Raw genomic sequence first — 18,162 nt, 5'->3', positions numbered from 1 at the left:
GAGATGTGACAGAGCTGGGATGAGGACCCAGGTCGTCTGATTCCCAGCCCTGTGCTCTTTCTCCTGGACCCCGCTGCCTCTTTGGCCCACCAACCCTGGAAGCCGCAGCTCCCCGGGAATCCGAGTCTGACCCGTGTCCCCCCGGCTTCCGTCCCGGGCTGGGCCGGACCGTGGGGGGCGGCCGGTCTCCTCTGGGGATCAGCGCCCCGTGGAGCCTGAGTCTGACCAGTGTCCCTCCAGCTTCTGTCCGGGGCTGGGCCGGACTGTGAGGGGCAGCCAGTCTCCACAGAGGATCAGCTCCCCAAGGAACCTAAGTCTAACCAGTGTCCCCCCAGCTTTTGTCCAGGGCTGGGCCGGACTGTGAGGGGCAGCCAGTCTCCTCAGAGGATCAGCTCCCCGTGGAGCCTGAGTCTGACCAGTGTCCCCCCAGCTTCTGTCCGGGGCTGGGCCGGACTGTGAGGGGCAGCCGGGCTGCTCATCATCATCATCATCATCATCATCAATCGTATTTATTGAGCGCTTACTATGTGCAGAGCACTGTACTAAGCGCTTGGGAAGTACAAATTTGCAACATATAGAGACAGTCCCTACTCAACAGTGGGCTCACAGTCTAAAAGGGGGATGCTCAGAGGATCAGCTCCCCAAGGAACCTAAGTCTAACCAGTGTCCCCCCAGCTTTTGTCCAGGGTTGGGCCAGACCATGAGGGGCAGCCAGTCTCCTCAGAGAATCAGCTCCCCGTGGAGCCTGAGTCTGACCAGTGTCCCTCCAGCTTCTGTCCAGGGCTGGGCCGGACTGTGAGGGGCAGCCAGTCTCCTCAAAGGATCAGCTCCCCGTGGAGCCTGAGTCTGACCAGTGTCCCTCCAGCTTCTGTCCAGGGCTGGGCCGGACTGTGAGGGGCAGCCAGTCTCCTCTGAGAATCAGCTCCCTGTGGAGCCTGAGTCTGACCAGTGTCCCCCCAGCTTCTGTCTGGGGCTGGGCCGGACCATAAGGGGCAGCCGGGCTGCTCAGAGGATCAGCTCCCCAAGGAACCTAAGTCTAACCATTGTCCCCCCAGCTTTTGTCCAGGGTTGGGCCGGACCATGAGAGGCAGCCAGTCTCCTCAGAGGATCAGCTCCCCGTGGAGCCTGAGTCTGACCAGTGTCCCCCCAGCTTCTGTCTGGGGCTGGGCCGGACCATAAGGGGCAGCCGGGCTGCTCAGAGGATCAGCTCCCCAAGGAACCTAAGTCTAACCATTGTCCCCCCAGCTTTTGTCCAGGGTTGGGCCGGACCATGAGGGGCAGCCAGTCTCCTCAGAGAATTAGCTCCCCGTGGAGCCTGAGTCTGACCAGTGTCCCTCCAGCTTCTGTCCGGGGCTGGGCCGGACCGTGAGGGGCAGCCAGTCTCCACAGAGGATCAGCTCCCCAAGGAACCTAAGTCTAACCAGTGTACCCCCAGCTTTAGTCCAGGGTTGGGCCGGACCATGAGGGGCAGCCAGTCTCCTCAGAAAATCAGCTCCCCGTGGAGCCTGAGTCTGACCAGTGTCCCTCCAGCTTCTGTCTGGGGCTGGGCCGGACCATGAGGGTCAGCTGGGCTGCTCAGAGGATCAGCTCCCCAAGGAACCTAAGTCTAACCATTGTCCCCCCAGCTTTTGTCCAGGGTTGGGCCGGACCATGAGGGGCAGCCAGTCTCCTCTGAGAATCAGCTCCCTATGGAGCCTGAGTCTGACCAGTGTCCCCCCAGCTTCTGTCTGGGGCTGGGCCGGACTGTGAGGGGCAGCCGGGCTGCTCAGAGGATCAGCTCCCCAAGGAACCTAAGTCTAACCAGTGTCCCCCCAGCTTTTGTCCAGGGTTGGGCCGGACCATGAGGGGCAGCCAGTCTCCTCAGAAAATCAGCTCCCCGTGGAGCCTGAGTCTGACCAGTGTCCCCCCAGCTTCTGTCTGGGGCTGGGCCGGACCATAAGGGGCAGCCGGGCTGCTCAGAGGATCAGCTCCCCAAGGAACCTAAGTCTAACCATTGTCCCCCCAGCTTTTGTCCAGGGTTGGGCCGGACCATGAGGGGCAGCCAGTCTCCACAGAGAATCAGCTCTCTGTGGAGCCTGAGTCTGACCAGTGTCCCCCCAGCTTTTGTCCGGGGCTGGGCCGGACCGTGAGGAGCAGCCAGTCTCCTCAGAGGATCAGCTCCCTGTGGAGCCTGAGTCTGACCAGTGTCCCTCCAGCTTCTGTCCGGGGCTGGGCCGGACTGTAAGGGGCAGCCAGTCTCCACAGAGAATCAGCTCCCTGTGGAGCCTGAGTCTGACCAGTGTCCCCCCAGCTTTTGTCCGGTGCTGGGCCGGACTGTAAGGGGCAGCCAGTCTCCACAGAGAATGAGCTCCCCGTGGAGCCTGAGTCTGACCAGTGTCCCTCCAGCTTCTGTCCAGGGCTGGGCCGGACCGTGAGGGTCAGCCGGGCTGCTCAGAGGATCAGCTCCCCAAGGAACCTAAGTCTAACCAGTGTCCCCTCAGCTTTTGTCCAGGGTTGGGCCGGACCATGAGGGGCAGCCAGTCTCCTCAGAGAATCAGCTCCCCGTGGAGCCTGAGTCTGACCAGTGTCCCGCCAGCTTCTGTCCGGGGCTGGGCCAGACCATGGGGGGCAGCCGGTCTCCTCTGAGCTTCAGTTCCCTGTGAAGCCCACATACATTCATTCATTCAATCATATTTATTAATAACAATAATAATAATAATAGCATTTATTAAGCACTTACTAGGTGCAAAGCACTATTCTAAGCACTGGGGAGGTTACAAGGTGATCAGACTGTCCCACTGGGGGCTCACAGTCTTCATCCCCATTTTACAGATGAGGTCACTGAGGCCCCGAACTGCCAAAGTCACCCAGCTGACAAGTGGCGGAGCCGGGATTTGAACCCATGACCTCTGACTCCAAAGCCCGGGCTCTTTCCACTGAGCCACGTGAGCGCTTACTGTGTGCAGAGCACTGTACTAAGCGCCTGGGAAGTACAAGTCGGCAACAGAGACTTTTAGCCTGTGAGCCCACTGATGGGTAGGAACTGTCTCTATATGTTGCCAATTTGTACTTCCCAAGCGCTTAGTACAGTGCTCTGCACATAGTAAGCGCTCAATAAATACGATTGATGATGATGAACAGAGAGATATGGACCCCACCCGCATCTGACCAGTGTCTTCCCAGCTTCTGTCCGGGGCTGGGCCGGACCGCGGCGGGCAGCCAGACTCCTGAGAGGTTCGGCTCACTGTGGAGCCCGAGTCTAACCAGTGTCCCCCCCAGCTTCCATAATAATAATAATAATAATAATAATAGTATTTGTTAAGCGCTTACTACATGCAAAGCACTGTTCTAAGCACTGGGGAGGTTACAAGGTGATCAGGCTGTACCACGGGGGGCTCACAGCTTTAATCCCCATTTTACAGATGAGGGAGCTGAAGCCCAGAGAAGTGAAGTGACTTGCCCAAAGTCACCCAGCTGACAGTTGGCAGAGCCGGGATTCGAACCCATGACCTCTGACTCCAAAGCCCGGGCTCTTTCCACTGAGCCACGGGTAGGCTGAGCGGGATTGTGAGGGCCAGCTGGTCTTCTTGGAGGATCAGTGTCCTCCCGGCTTCCATCCAGGGCTGGGCCGGGCCGGACCGCGGGGTGCAGCCGCTCAGCTCAGAGGATGATGATGACTGTGGTATTTGTTAAGCGCTTACATTGTGCCGGGCACTGTACTAAGTCCCGGGGTGGATACAAGCAAACCAGGTTGGACACAATCCCTGTCCCACACTGGGTTCACAGTCTTAAGTCCCATTTTACAGATGAGGAAACTGAGGCCCAGAGAAGTGAAGTCACCCAGGAGACGCGGAGCGGAGCCGGGATTAGAACCCACGTCCTCTGACTCCCTGGGGTGGATACAAGCAAATCAGGTTGGACACAATCCCTGTCCCACACTGGGTTCACAGTCATAAGTCCCATTTTACAGATGAGGGAACTGAGGCCCAGAGAAGTGAAGTCACCCAGGAGACGCGGAGCGGAGCCGGGATTAGAACCCACGTCCTCTGACTCCCTGGGGTGGATACAAGCAAATCAGGTCGGACCCAGTCCCTGGCCCACACTGGGCTCACAGTCTTAAGTCCCATTTTAGAGATGAGGAAACTGAGGCCCAGAGAAGTGAAGTCACCCAGGAGATGCGGAGCGGAGCCGGGATTAGAACCCACGTCCTCTGACTCCCTGGGGTGGATACAAGCAAATCAGGTTGGACACAATCCCTGTCCCATGCTGGGTTCACGGTCTTAAGTCCCATTTTACAGATGAGGAAACTGAGGCCCAGAGAAGTGAAGTCACCCAGGAGACGCGGAGCGGAGCCGGGATTCGAACCCACGTCCTCTGACTCCCTGGGGTGGATACAAGCAAATCAGGTTGGACACAATCCCTGGCCCACACTGGGTTCACAGTCTTAAGTCCCATTTTACAGATGAGGAAACTGAGGCCCAGAGAAGTGAAGTCACCCAGGAGACGCGGAGCGGAGCTGGGATTAGAACCCACGTCCTCTGACTCCCTGGGGTGGATACAAGCAAATCAGATTGGACCCAGTCCCTGTCCCACACTTTTTACAGATGACGAAACTGAGGCCCAGAGAAGTGAAGTTACCCAGGAGACACAGAGCGGAGCCGGGATTCGAACCCACATCCTCTGACTCCCCGGGGGGTGGATACAAGCAAATCAGGTTGGACCCAGTCCCTGGCCCACACTGGGCTCACAGTCTTAAGTCCCATTTTACAGATGAGGAAACTGAGGCCCAGAGAAGTGAAGCCACTCAGGAGACGCGGAGCGGAGCCGGGATTCGAACCCACGTCCTCTGACTCCCTGGGGCGGATACAAGCAAATCAGGTTGGACCCAGTCCCTGTCCCACACTGGGCTCACAGTCTTAAGTCCCATTTTACAGATGAGGGAACTGAGGCCCAGAGAAGTGAAGTCACCCAGGAGACGCGGAGCGGAGCCGGGATTAGAACCCACGTCCTCTGACTCCCTGGGGTGGATACAAGCAAATCAGGTTGGACACAATCCCTGTACCACACTGGGTTCACAGTCTTAAGTCCCATTTTACAGATGAGGAAACTGAGGCCCAGAGAAGTGAAGTCACCCAGGAGACGCGGAGCGGAGCCGGGATTAGAACCCACGTCCTCTGACTCCCTGGGGTGGATACAAGCAAATCAGGTTGGACCCAGTCCCTGGCCCACACTGGGCTCACAGTCTTAAGTCCCATTTTACAGATGAGGAAACTGAGGCCCAGAGAAGTGAAGTCACCCAGGAGACGCGGAGCGGAGCCGGGATTAGAACCCACGTCCTCTGACTCCCTGGGGTGGATACAAGCAAATCAGGTTGGACACAATCCCTGTCCCATACTGGGTTCACAGTCTTAAGTCCCATTTTAGAAATGAGGAAACTGAGGCCCAGAGAAGTGAAGTCACCCAGGAGACGCGGAGCGGAGCCGGGATTAGAACCCACGTCCTCTGACTCCCTGGGGTGGATACAAGCAAATCGGGTTGGACCCAGTCCCTGTCCTACACTGGGCTCACAGTCTTAAGTCCCATTTTACAGATGAGGAAACTGAGGCTCAGAGAAATGAAGTCACCCAGGAGACGCGGAGCGGAGCCGGGATTAGAACCCACGTCCTCTGACTCCCTGGGGTGGATACAAGCAAATCAGGTTGGACACAATCCCTGTCCCACACTTTTTACAGATGAGGAAACTGAGGCCCAGAGAAGTGAAGTTACCCAGGAGACACAGAGCGGAGCCGGGATTAGAACCCACGTCCTCTGACTCCCTGGGGTGGATACAAGCAAATCAGGTTGGACCCAGTCCCTGTCCCACACTGGGCTCACAGTCTTAAGTCCCATTTTACAGATGAGGGAACTGAGGCCCAGAGAAGTGAAGTCACCCAGGAGACGCGGAGCGGAGCTGGGATTCGAACCCACGTCCTCTGACTCCCTGGGGTGGATACAAGCAAATCAGATTGGACACAATCCCTGTCCCACACTTTTTACAGATGAGGGAACTGAGGCCCAGAGAAGTGAAGTCACCCAGGAGACGCGGAGCGGAGCCGGGATTAGAACCCACGTCCTCTGACTCCCTGGGGTGGATACAAGCAAATCGGGTTGGACCCAGTCCCTGTCCTACACTGGGCTCACAGTCTTAAGTCCCATTTTACAGATGAGGAAACTGAGGCTCAGAGAAATGAAGTCACCCAGGAGACGCGGAGCGGAGCCGGGATTAGAACCCACGTCCTCTGACTCCCTGGGGTGGATACAAGCAAATCAGGTTGGACACAATCCCTGTCCCACACTGGGTTCACAGTCTTAAGTCCCATTTTACAGATGAGGAAACTGAGGCCCAGAGAAGTGAAGTCACCCAGGAGACGCAGAGTGGAGCCGGGATTAGAACCCATGTCCTCTGACTCCCTGGGGTGGATACAAGCAAATCAGGTTGGACACAATCCCTGTCCCACACTTTTTACAGATGAGGAAACTGAGGCCCAGAGAAGTGAAGTTACCCAGGAGACACAGAGCGGAGCCGGGATTAGAACCCACGTCCTCTGACTCCCTGGGGTGGATACAAGCAAATCAGGTTGGACCCAGTCCCTGGCCCACACTGGGCTCACAGTCTTAAGTCCCATTTTACAGATGAGGGAACTGAGGCCCAGAGAAGTGAAGTCACCCAGGAGACGCGGAGCGGAGCCGGGATTTGAACCCACGTCCTCTGACTCCCTGGGGTGGATACAAGCAAATCAGGTTGGACACAATCCCTGTCCTACACTGGGTTCACAGTCTTAAGTCCCATTTTAGAGATGAGGAAACTGAGGCCCAGAGAAGTGAAGTCACCCAGGAGACGCGGAGCGGAGCTGGGATTCGAACCCACGTCCTCTGACTCCCTGGGGTGGATACAAGCAAATCAGATTGGACACAATCCCTGTCCCACACTTTTTACAGATGAGGAAACTGAGGCCCAGAGAAGTGAAGTCACCCAGGAGACGCAGAGCGGAGCCGGGATTAGAACCCACATCCTCTGACTCCCTGGGGTGGATACAAGCAAATCAGGTTGGACCCAGTCCCTGTCCCACACTGGGCTCACAGTCTTAAGTCCCATTTTACAGATGAGGAAACTGAGGCCCAGAGAAGTGAAGTCACCCAGGAGACGCGGAGCGGAGCCGGGATTAGAACCCACATCCTCTGACTCCCTGGGGTGGATACAAGCAAATCAGGTTGGACCCAGTCCCTGTCCCACACTGGGCTCACAGTCTTAAGTCCCATTTTACAGATGAGGAAATTGAGGCCCAGAGAAGTGAAGTCACCCAGGAGACGCGGAGCGGAGCCGGGATTCGAACCCACGTCCTCTGACTCCCTGGGGTGGATACAAGCAAATCAGTTTGGACCCAGTCCCTGGCCCACACTGGGCTTACAGTCTTAAGTCCCTTTCTAAGTTTTCCCATTCTATGGTCTACCTGGGCTCTCTATCTCTCTGTTGAGGCAAAGAGGGGAAACGCTCACCACCGAATCCCTTCTCCAAACATCTTTCTTCCAAATCTTAATAATAATAATAATAATAATAATAGCATGTATTAAGCGCTTACTATGTGCAAAGCACTGTTCTAAGCGCTGGAGAAGTTACAAGGTGATGAGGTTGTCCCACGGAGGGCTCACAGTCTTAATCCCCATTTGACAGATGAGGTCACTGAGGCCCAGAGAAGTGAAGTGACTTGCCCAAAGTCACACAGCTGGCAGTTTGCAGAGCCGGCATTTGAACCCATGACCTCCGACTCCAAAGCCTGGGCTCTTTCCACTGAGCCACACTGCTTCTATATGTTTGTACATATTTATTACTCTATTTATTTATTTTACTTGTACATATCTATCCTATTTATTTTATTTTGTTAGTATGTTTGGTTTTGTTCTCTGTCTCCCCCTTTTAGACTGTGAGCCCACTGTTGGGTAGGGACTGTCTCTATATGTTGCCAATTTGTACTTCCCAAGCGCTTAGTACAGTGCTCTGCACATAGTAAGCGCTCAATAAATACGATTGATGATGATGATGATGATGATAAAGCAGTTCAAATAACTCCCATTCCTGTTTTACAATAAGGAATGCAACAAACTGTGTCACCCTTGCAATTGATCTGCCCCTTTTATTCACAACGCTTTTCGACAGATCCATTATTCATTTATTTGTTATTAATGTCTGTCATCCCCCTCTAGACCGTAAGCTCGATGTGGTCAGGCATTTTACCAACTCTGTTATATTGTACTCTCCCAAGTGGTTAGTACAGTGCTCCGCACACAGTAAACGTTCAATGAGTAGGATTCACTGGTTGAGTGAACCATGTCCCAGGATACTTCCGAATATAATAATAATAATAATAATAATGGCATTTATTAAGCGCTTACTATGTACAAAGCACTGTTCTAAGCGCTGGGGAGTTTACAAAGTGATCAGCTGGTCCCACAGGGGGCTCACAGTCTTAATCCCCATTTTACAGATGAGGGAACTGAGGCCCAGAGAAGTGAAGTGACATACCCAAAGTCACACAGCTGACAAGTGGTGGAGCCGGGATTTGAACCCATGACCTCTGACTCCAAAGCCCGCGCTCTTTCCACTGAGCCATGCTGCTTCCCCACTGAGCCATGCTGCTTTTTGTATGAATTTATCACTCTATTTCATTTGTGCATATTTATTCTATTTATTTTACTCTACTTTATTTGTGCATATTTATTCTATTTATTTTACTCTATTTACTTTATTTGTGCATATTTATTCTATTTATTTTATTTTGTTAATACGTTTTGTTTTGTTCTCTGTCTCCCCCTTCCAGACTGTGAGCCCGCTGTCGGGTAGGGACCGTCCCTAGACGTTGCCGACTTGGACTTCCGAAGAGCTTAGTCCAGTGCTCCGCGCTCAATAAATACGGTTGAATGAATGAATGAAAGTCCCATTTTACAGATGGGGGAACTGAGGCCCAGAGAAGTGAAGTCACCCGGGAGACGCGGAGCAGAGCCGGGATTAGAATAATAGAACATTAGAAAGTTCTCAGTCGCATGGTCTTTGTAGAGAAGCAGCAGAAGTAGAGAAGCAGCGTGGCTCCGTGGAAAGAGCCCGGGCTTTGGAGTCAGAGGTCAGGGGTTCGAATCCCGGCTCTGCCAGTTGTCAGCTGGGTGACTTTGGGCAAGTTACTTCACTTCTCTGGGCCTCAGTTACCTCATCATCATCATCATCATCATCGATCGTATTTATGGAGCGCTTACTGTGTGCAGAGCACTGTACTAAGCGCTTGGGAAGTACAAATTGGCAATATATAGAGACGGTCATCTGTAAAATGGGGATCATCATCATCATCATCAATCGTATTTATTGAGCGCTTACTATGTGCAGAGCACTGTACTAAGCGCTTGGGAAGTACAAATTGGCAACATATAGAGACAGTCCCTACCCAACAGTGGGTTCACAGTCTAAAAGGGGGAGAAAGAGAACAAAACCAAACATACTAACAAAATAAAATAAATAGAATAGATATGTACAAGTAAAATAAATAAATAGAGTAAAAAATATATACAAACATATATACATATGTACAGGTGCTGTGGGGAAGGGAAGGAGGTAAGATGGGGGGGATGGAGAGGGGGACGAGGGGGAGAGGAAGGAAGGGGCTCAGTCTGGGAAGGCCTCTTGGAGGAGGTGAGCTCTCAGCAGGGCCTTGAAGGGAGGAAGAGAGCCAGCTTGGCGGATGGGCAGAGGGAGGCCATTCCGGGCCCGGGGGAGGACATGGGCCGGGGGTCGATGGCGGGACAGGCGAGAGCGAGGTATGGGGAGGAGATCAGCGGTGGAGGAGCCGAGGGTGCGGACTGGGCTGTAGAAGGAGAAAAGGGAGGTGAGGTAGGAGGGGGCCAGGGGATGGACAGCCTTGAAGCCCAGGGATGAGGACTGTGAGCCCCCGCGTGGGACAACCTGATCACCTGGTAACCTCCCCAGCGCTTAGAACGGTGCTTGGCACATAGTAAGCGCTTAATAAATGCCATTATTATTAGTAGTAGTAGTAGAACCCACGTCCTCTGACTCTCAAGACCGCGCTCTCGCTGCTAGGCCACGCTGATTCTCTAATCATCGGCTCCCGGCAGAGGCCGAGCCTTTGCATCCGGGCCGGGCCGGGCCGCACCAGCTGGGCGCGGAGCCCCGAGTCTGACCGTTGTCCCCCCCGTCTTGTGTCCGGTGCAGATCTGGCATCACTCCTTCTACAACGAGCTGCGAGTGGCCCCGGAGGAGCACCCCACCCTGCTCACGGAGGCCCCGCTCAACCCCAAAGCCAACCGCGAGAAGATGACCCAGGTGAGGCCGCGTCGCGCCGCTGACCTTTCACTCCTTCAATTTTTTTTTTTTAACGGCATTTATTAAGCGCTTACTATGTGCCAAGCACTGTTCTAAGCGCTGGGAAGGTTACAAGGTGATCAGGTTGTGTTTGTACTTCCCAAGCGCTCGGTACGGTGCTCTGCACTCAGTAAGCGCTCAATAAATACGATTGAATGAATGAATCTTAGCTCCCAGCTCCCGTTCCGGACTTATTTCCAGTTGTTTCGGGGAAGGAGGGAAGGATACGGAGGTGTGGAGGGGGGCCTTTGGGCCAGTCTTTTAGACTGTGAGCCCACTGTTGCGTAGGGACTGTCTCTATGTGTTGCCAACATGTACTTCCCAAGCGCTTCATACAGTGCTCTGCACACAGTAAGCACTCAATAAATACGATTGATGAGTTCTGATGAGACACCGCCCCCCGCCCCAAGGTCCTCCCAACCTCTCATAATAATAATAATAATAATAATAATGATGGTATTTTCTAAGTGCTTACTATGTATCCCCATCCCCAGACTGAGCCCCTCATACTACTACTACTACTACTACTACTATCATCATCATCATCAATCGTATTTATTGAGCGCTTACTATGTGCAGAGCACTGTACTAAGCGCTTGGGAAGTACAAATTGGCAACATATAGAGACCGTCCCTACCCAACAGTGGGCTCACAGTCTAAAAGGGGGAGACAGAGAACAAAACCAAACATACTAACAAAATAAAATAAATAGAATAGATATGTACAAATAAATTAAATAAATAAATACGTAGAGTAAAAAAATCTGTACAGACATATATACATATATACAGGTGCTGTGGGGAAGGGAGGGAGGTGAGATGGGGGGATGGAGAGGGGGACGAGGGGGAGAGGAAGGAAGGGTCTCAGTCTGGGAAGGCCTCTACTACTACTACTACTACTACTACTACTACTACTACTACTACTACTAATAATAATAATAATAATAATAATATTTTCTAAGCACTTACTATGTATCCCCATCCCCAGACTGAGCCCCTCATACTACTACTACTACTACTACTACTACTACTAATAATAATAATAATAATAATAATAATATTTTCTAAGCGCTTACTATGTATCCCCCTCCCCAGACTGAGCCCCCCTCCTTCCTCTCCCCCAAGCCCCCTCCCCATCCTCCCCGCCTTACCTCCTTCCCCTCCCCACAGCACCTGTATATATGTTTGTACAGTATGTTTGCATGTTTGTATATGTTAGCCCCTTCCTTCCTCTCCCCCTCGTCCCCCTCTCCATCCTCCTCATCTTACCTCCTTCCCTTCCCCACAGCACCTGTATATATGTATATATGTTTGTACAGATTTATTACTCTATTTATTGATTTATTTATTTTACTTGTACATATCTATTCTATTTATTTTATTTCGTTAGTATGTTTGGTTTTGTTCTCTGTCTCCCCCTTTTAGACTGTGAGCCCGCTGTTGGGTAGGGACTGTCTCTATATGTTGCCAACTTGGACTTCCCAAGCGCTTAGTACAGTGCTCTGCAAACAGTGAGCGCTCAACAAATACGATTGATTGATTGATTGATTGACTGTCTCTATAGGTTTCCAACTTGTACTTCCCAAGGGCTTAGTACAGTGCTCTGCACACAGTAAGCGCTCAATAAATATGATTGATTGATTGATTGATGTATATATGTTTGTACAGATTTATTACTCTATTTATTTTACTTGTACATATTTATTCTATTTATTTTATTTGGTTTGTAAGTTTTGTTTTGTTGTCTGTCTCCCCCTTCTAGACTGTGAGCCCGCTGCTGGGTAGGGACCGTCTCTAGATGTTGCCCACTTGGACTTCCCAACCGCTTAGTCCAGTGCTCTGCACACAGTAAGCGCTCAATAAATACGATTGAATGAATGAATGAATTTATTGAGCGCTTACTGTGTGCAGAGCACTGGACTAAGCGCTCGGGATGTACAAGTCGGCAACAACTAGAGACGGTCCCTACCCAACAGCGGGCTCACAGTCTAGAAGGGGGAGACGGACAACAAAACAAAACATATTAACAAACTAAAATAAATAGAATAAATTTGTACAAATAAAATAAATAAATAGAGTAATAAATCCATACAAACATCTATCCATATATACAGGTGCTGTGGGGAGGGGAAGGAGGTAAGGTGGGGGGGATGGGGAAGGAGGGGGAGAGAAAGGAGGGGGCTCAGTCTGGGGCGCTTCCCTCTCCGGGACCTTTCACTTGCCATCAGCATTCATTCAGTTGTATTTATTGAGCGCTTACTGCGTGCAGAGCACTGTGCTAAGCGCTTGGGAGACGGTCCCTACCCAACTTATAGAGACTGGACTAAGCGCTCGGGAAGTACAAGTCGGCAACATATAGAGACGGTCCCTACCCAACGACGGGCTCACCCCGTGGAGACCCCTCACATCATCAATCATCATCAATCGTATTTATTGAGCGCTTACTATGTGCAGAGCACTGGACTAAGCGCTTGGGAAGTACAAATTGGCAACATATAGAGAGAGTCCCTACCCAACAGTGGGCTCACAGTCTAAAAACAGTGGGCTCCTGCCGACCTCTCACCCTGGACTGGCCTTCCCCCCGGCTCGATGACCTTTGACCCCTCGGTGACCTTTCCCTCCCTGTTGACCTTTCAGATCATGTTTGAAACCTTCAACGTCCCCGCCATGTACGTGGCCATCCAAGCCGTGCTGTCCCTCTACGCCTCCGGCCGAACCACCGGTGAGCTCCCGCTTCTTCTGGGATGGATTCTGGGGCTTCGACCCGTCAATCAGTGCTATTTATTGAGCGCTCCCGGCCTCCGACTGCCCCTCGGTCGGACAGTCGTATGTAGTGGGCGCTTACTGTGTGCAGAGCACTGGACTCAGCGCTCGGGAGAGGACGATCCAACAATAATCATAATCATAATAATCGTAATCGATCGTATTTATTGAGCGCTTACTATGTGCAGAGCACTGTACTAAGCGCTTGGGAAGTACAAATTGGCAACATATAGAGACAGTCCCTACCCAACAGTGGGCTCACAGTGGGCCTTTTAGACTTTTAGACTGTTCTCCCCCTTTTAGACTGTGAGCCCACTGTTGGGTAGGGACCGTCTCTATATGTTGCCAATTTGTACTTCCCAAGCGCTTAGTACAGTGCTCTGCACATACTAAGCGCTCAATAAATACGATTGATGATGATGATGATGATAAAAGGGGGAGAATAGAATAGAACAGAACAATAGAACAAAAGAACAATAGAACAGACGGGTTCCCTGCCCTCAAGGAGCTGACGGTCTAGAGGGGAAGAGAGACATGAATAGAAAGAAATAAATGAGAGCTACGGACATAATAATAATTGTGGCATTTGCTAAGCGCCTACTATGTGCAAAGCACTGTTCTAAGCGCTGGGGAGGATACAAGGTGATCGGGTTGTCCCACGTGGGGCTCACAATTTGAATCCCCATTGTCCAGATGAGGGAACTGAGGCCCGGAGAAGTGAAGTGACTTGCCCGAAGTCACACAGCTGACAGTTGGCAGAGGCAGGATTTGAACCCCTGACCTCTGACTCCAAAGCCCGGGCTCTTTCCACTGGAGTGGTGTGGGGCTGGGATGGGGGGATGAAGGAAGGGAGCGAGTCAGGGCGACGCAGAAGGGAGTGGGAGAAGAGGAAAGAAGGGCCAAGTCAGGGAAGGCTTCTTGGAGGAGACAGGCCTTCAATAAGGCTGTGAAGACTTTACAGTCCTGTAGACTGTAAGCTCGTTGTGGGCGGGAAATGCATCTGTTTACTGTGGTTTTGTCTTCTCCCAAGCACTTAGTACAGTGCTCCACACACAGTAAATGTTGAAGCAGCGTGGCTCAGTGGAAAGAGCGGGGCTTTGGAGTCAGAGGTCACGGGTTCAAATCCCGGCTCCGCCAATTGTCAGCTGTGTGACTTTGGGTAAGTCACTTCACTTCTCCCCAGTGCTTAGAACAGTGCTTTGCACATAGTAAGCGCTTAATAAATGCCATTATTATTATTATTATTATTCTCTGGGCCTCAGTTACCTCATCTGGAAAATGGGGATTAAGATTGTGAGCCCCACGTGGGACAACCTGATCACCTTGCAACCTCCCCAGTGCTTAGAACAGTGCTTGACATGTAGTAAGCGCTGAACAAATACCATCATTATTATTAAATGTTCATTCTCTATATGTTGCCATCTTGTACTTCCCAAGCGCTTTGTACAGTGCTCTGCACACAGTAAGCACTCAATAAATACGGTTGATTGATTGATTGATTAAATAGCATTGAATGAATGAATAAATGAAGGGGTGGGGGGAGAGTTATTGTCTGTGGGATTTGGGGGAAGCAGCGTGGCTCAGTGGAAAGAGCCCGGGCTTTGGAGTCAGAGGTCAGGGGTTCAAATCCCGGCTCCGCCACTTGTCAGCTGTGGGACTTTGGGCAAGTCACTTCACTTCTTCGGGCCCCAGTTCCCTCATCTGGAAAATGGGGATGAAAACTGCGAGCCCCCCATGGGACAACCCGATCACCTTGTAAACTCCCCAGCGCTTAGAACAGTGCTTTGCACATAGTAAGCGCTTAATAAATGCCATCATTATTATTATTATTATTATTTGGGGAGGGAGGGCGTTCCAAGCCCCAGAGGCAGGACATGGGCATCGAGATAGAACCCAGCCCACTCCCAGCCCCCAGGCTGCCCCTTGGGTAAGAGGCTAATCAATCAACCAATGGTATTTATTCATTCATTCATTCATTCAATCATATTTACTGAGCGCTTACTGTGTGCAGAGCACTGTACTAAGCGCTTGGATAGTACAATTCAGCGACAGGGACGACCCCTGCTCACAGTGGGCTCACAGTTTAGAAGAGGGGAGGCAGACATCAAAACAAGTAAACAGGCATCGGTAGCATCGTGGCTCAGTGGAAAGAGCCCGGGCTTGGGAGTCAGAGGTCACGGGTTCGAATCCCGGAAACTTGTCAGCTGGGTGACCTTGGGCAAGCCGCTTAACTTCTCCGGGCCTCAGTTCCCTCATCTGTTAAAATGGGGATTAAGACTGTGAGCCCCACATGGGACATCCTGATTACTTTGTATCCCCCAAGCGCTTAGAACAGTGCTTGGCACATAGTAAGTGCTTAACAAATACCATCATTATTATTATTATCGATATAAATACATCGAATTATTGATATAATTCAGAGAAGTGACTTGCCCAAAGTCGCCCAGCTGACAATTGGCAGAGCTGGGATTCGAACCCATGACCCCTGACTACAAAGCCTGTGCTCTTTCCACTGAGCCACACTGCTTCTCTAAGCCACTTAGAGAAGGCTCTATTTATTTTATTTTGCTAGTATGTTTGGTTTTGTTCTCTGTCTCCCCCTTTTAAACTGTGAGCCCACTGTTGGGTAGGGACTGTCTCTAGATGTTGCCAACTTGTACTACCCAAGCGCTTAGTACAGTGCTCTGCACACAGTAAGCGCTCAATAAATATGATTGATGATGATGATGATGATGATGATATATCGAGATATACACATCAAAACAAGTAAACAGGCATTAATATAAATAGAATTATAGATATGTACATATACAGAGCGAAGGGGAGGGGAGGGAGAGCTGAGGAAAAGGGGGGCTCAGTGTGGGAAGGCCTCCTGGAGGAGGTGAGCTCTCAGTAGGGATTTGGAGGGAGGAAGAGAGCGAGCTTGGCAGATGTGTGGAGGGAGGGAATTCCAGGCCAGGGGAAGGATGTGGGCTGGGGGTCATCAATCGTATTTATTGAGCGCTTACTGTGTGCAGAGCACTGTACTAAGCACTTGGGAAGTACAAATTGGCAACATATAGAGAAAGTCCCTACCCAACAGTGGGCTCACAGTCTAAAAGGGGGAGACAAAACCAAACATACTAACAAAATAAAATAAATAGAATAGATATGTACAAGTAAAATAGAGTAATCAATCTGTACAAACATATATACATATATACAGGTGCTGTGGGGAAGGGAAGGAGGTAAGATGGGAGGATGGAGAGGGGGACGAGGGGGAGAGGAAGGAAGGGGCTGAGTGTGGGAAGGCCTCCTGGAGGAGGTGAGCTCTCAGTAGGGCCTTGAAGGGAGGAAGAGAGCGGGCTTGGCGGGTGGGCAGAGGGATTGGGGGCATTCCAGGCCCAGGGGAGGACGTGGGTCAGGGGTCGATGGTGGGACAGGCGGGAACGAGGCCTAACGGTGAGGAGATTAGCGGCAGAGGAGCGGAGGGTGCGGGCTGGGCTGAAGAAGGAGAGAAGAAGGGTCGATGGTGGGACGGGAGAGAACAAGGCCCAGGGAGGAGGTGAGCGGCGGCAGAGGAGCGGAGGGTGCGGGCTGGGCTGGAGAAGGACAGAAGGGATGTGAGGGAGGACGGGGTGAGGGGATGGACGGCTTTATGAAGCCAATAGTGAGGAGATTTTGCTTGATTCGAAGTTTGATAGGCCACCACTGGAGATTTGTGAGGAGGGGAATGACACGCCCAGAGCGTTTCTGTAGAGAGATCATCCGGGCAGCAGAGCGCTCACTATGTGCTGAGCGCTGTAGTCAGCTCTGGGGAGAGCGCAACACGGACAGAATTAAGAGACGAAGAGACCGAGAGAGGAAGCGGCGCGGTGGGGCGGGGAGGCCAAGGGTGGGAGAGACGGTTTCTCGGTCGGCAGGCATCGTCCTGGACTCGGGGGACGGAGTGACCCACAACGTGCCCATCTACGAGGGCTACGCCCTCCCCCACGCCATCATGCGCCTGGACCTGGCGGGCCGAGATCTCACCGATTACCTCATGAAGATCCTCACCGAGAGAGGCTACTCCTTCGTCACCACAGGTACCGTCGCCCGCCCGGGCCCCGGCCTTTTGCCCCCGCCGACCTAGAGAAGCCGCGTGGCTCAGTGGAAGGAGCCCGGGCTTGGGAACCAGAGGCCGTGGGTTTGAATCATCATCATCAATCGTATTTATTGAGCGCTGGCTGTGGGCAGAGCACTGGACTAAGCGCTTGGGAAGTACAAGTTGGCAACACGTAGAGACGGTCCCTACCCGACAGTGGGCTCACAGTCTAAGAGGGGGAGACAGAGAACAAAACCAAACATACTAACAAAATAAAATAAATAGAATAGATATGTACAGATAAAAATATGCACAAACATATATCCATATATACAGGTGCTGTGGGGAAGGGAAGGAGGTAAGATGGGGGGATGGAGAGGGGGATGAGGGGGAGAGGAATCCCGGCTCTGCCACTTTTCCGCCGTGTGACTTTGGTCAAGTCACTTCACTTCTCTGGGCCTCAGTTCCCTCATCTGGAAAATGGGGATTAAGACTGTGAGCCCCCCGTGGCACAACCTGATCACTTTGTAACGTCCCCAGCGCTTAGAACAGTGCTGTGCGCATAGTAAGCGCTTAACAAATGCCATCATTGTTATTATTATTATTACCCTGCCCAGCTCTGGACGACCCCCTTGAGAAGCAGCGTGGCTCAGTGGAAAGAGCCCGGGCTTCGGGGTCAGAGGTCATGAGTTCGAATCCCGGCTCCGCCACATGTCTGCTGTGTTACCTTGGGCAAGTCACTTCAGTTCTCTGAGCCTCAGTGACCTCACCTGTAAAATGGGGATGAAGACTGTGAGCCCCACGTGGGGCAACCTGATCACGTTGTATCCCCCCCAAGCGCTTAGAACAGTGCTTTGCATATAGTAAGCACTAAACAAATGCCAACATTATTATTATTATTATTACCCCATCCCCAGATAGACAGAGGAAGCAGCACGGCCTAGTGGATAGAGCCC

General features: G+C 51.9%; 1 protein-coding gene across 1 annotated transcript in view; it reads left to right on the top strand.

The window, feature by feature from the left end:
* The window catches only part of ACTG2 (actin gamma 2, smooth muscle), a 66,763-nt gene that overhangs the window by 26,159 nt on the left and 22,442 nt on the right, over nt 1-18,162 (top strand). Inside the window, exons 4-6 of the mRNA XM_038746369.1 lie at nt 10,232-10,342; nt 13,018-13,102; nt 17,046-17,207. Of these exons, the coding sequence (XP_038602297.1) occupies nt 10,232-10,342; nt 13,018-13,102; nt 17,046-17,207 (358 nt within the window). The remainder of the gene's footprint in view (nt 1-10,231; nt 10,343-13,017; nt 13,103-17,045; nt 17,208-18,162) is intronic.

The sequence above is a fragment of the Tachyglossus aculeatus genome, chromosome 5 (assembly GCF_015852505.1).
Source record: "Tachyglossus aculeatus isolate mTacAcu1 chromosome 5, mTacAcu1.pri, whole genome shotgun sequence".
NCBI lineage: Eukaryota > Metazoa > Chordata > Mammalia > Monotremata > Tachyglossidae > Tachyglossus > Tachyglossus aculeatus.
Note: the sequence above shows the minus strand (reverse complement) of the source record. Positions and strands in the feature narration are given on the sequence as shown.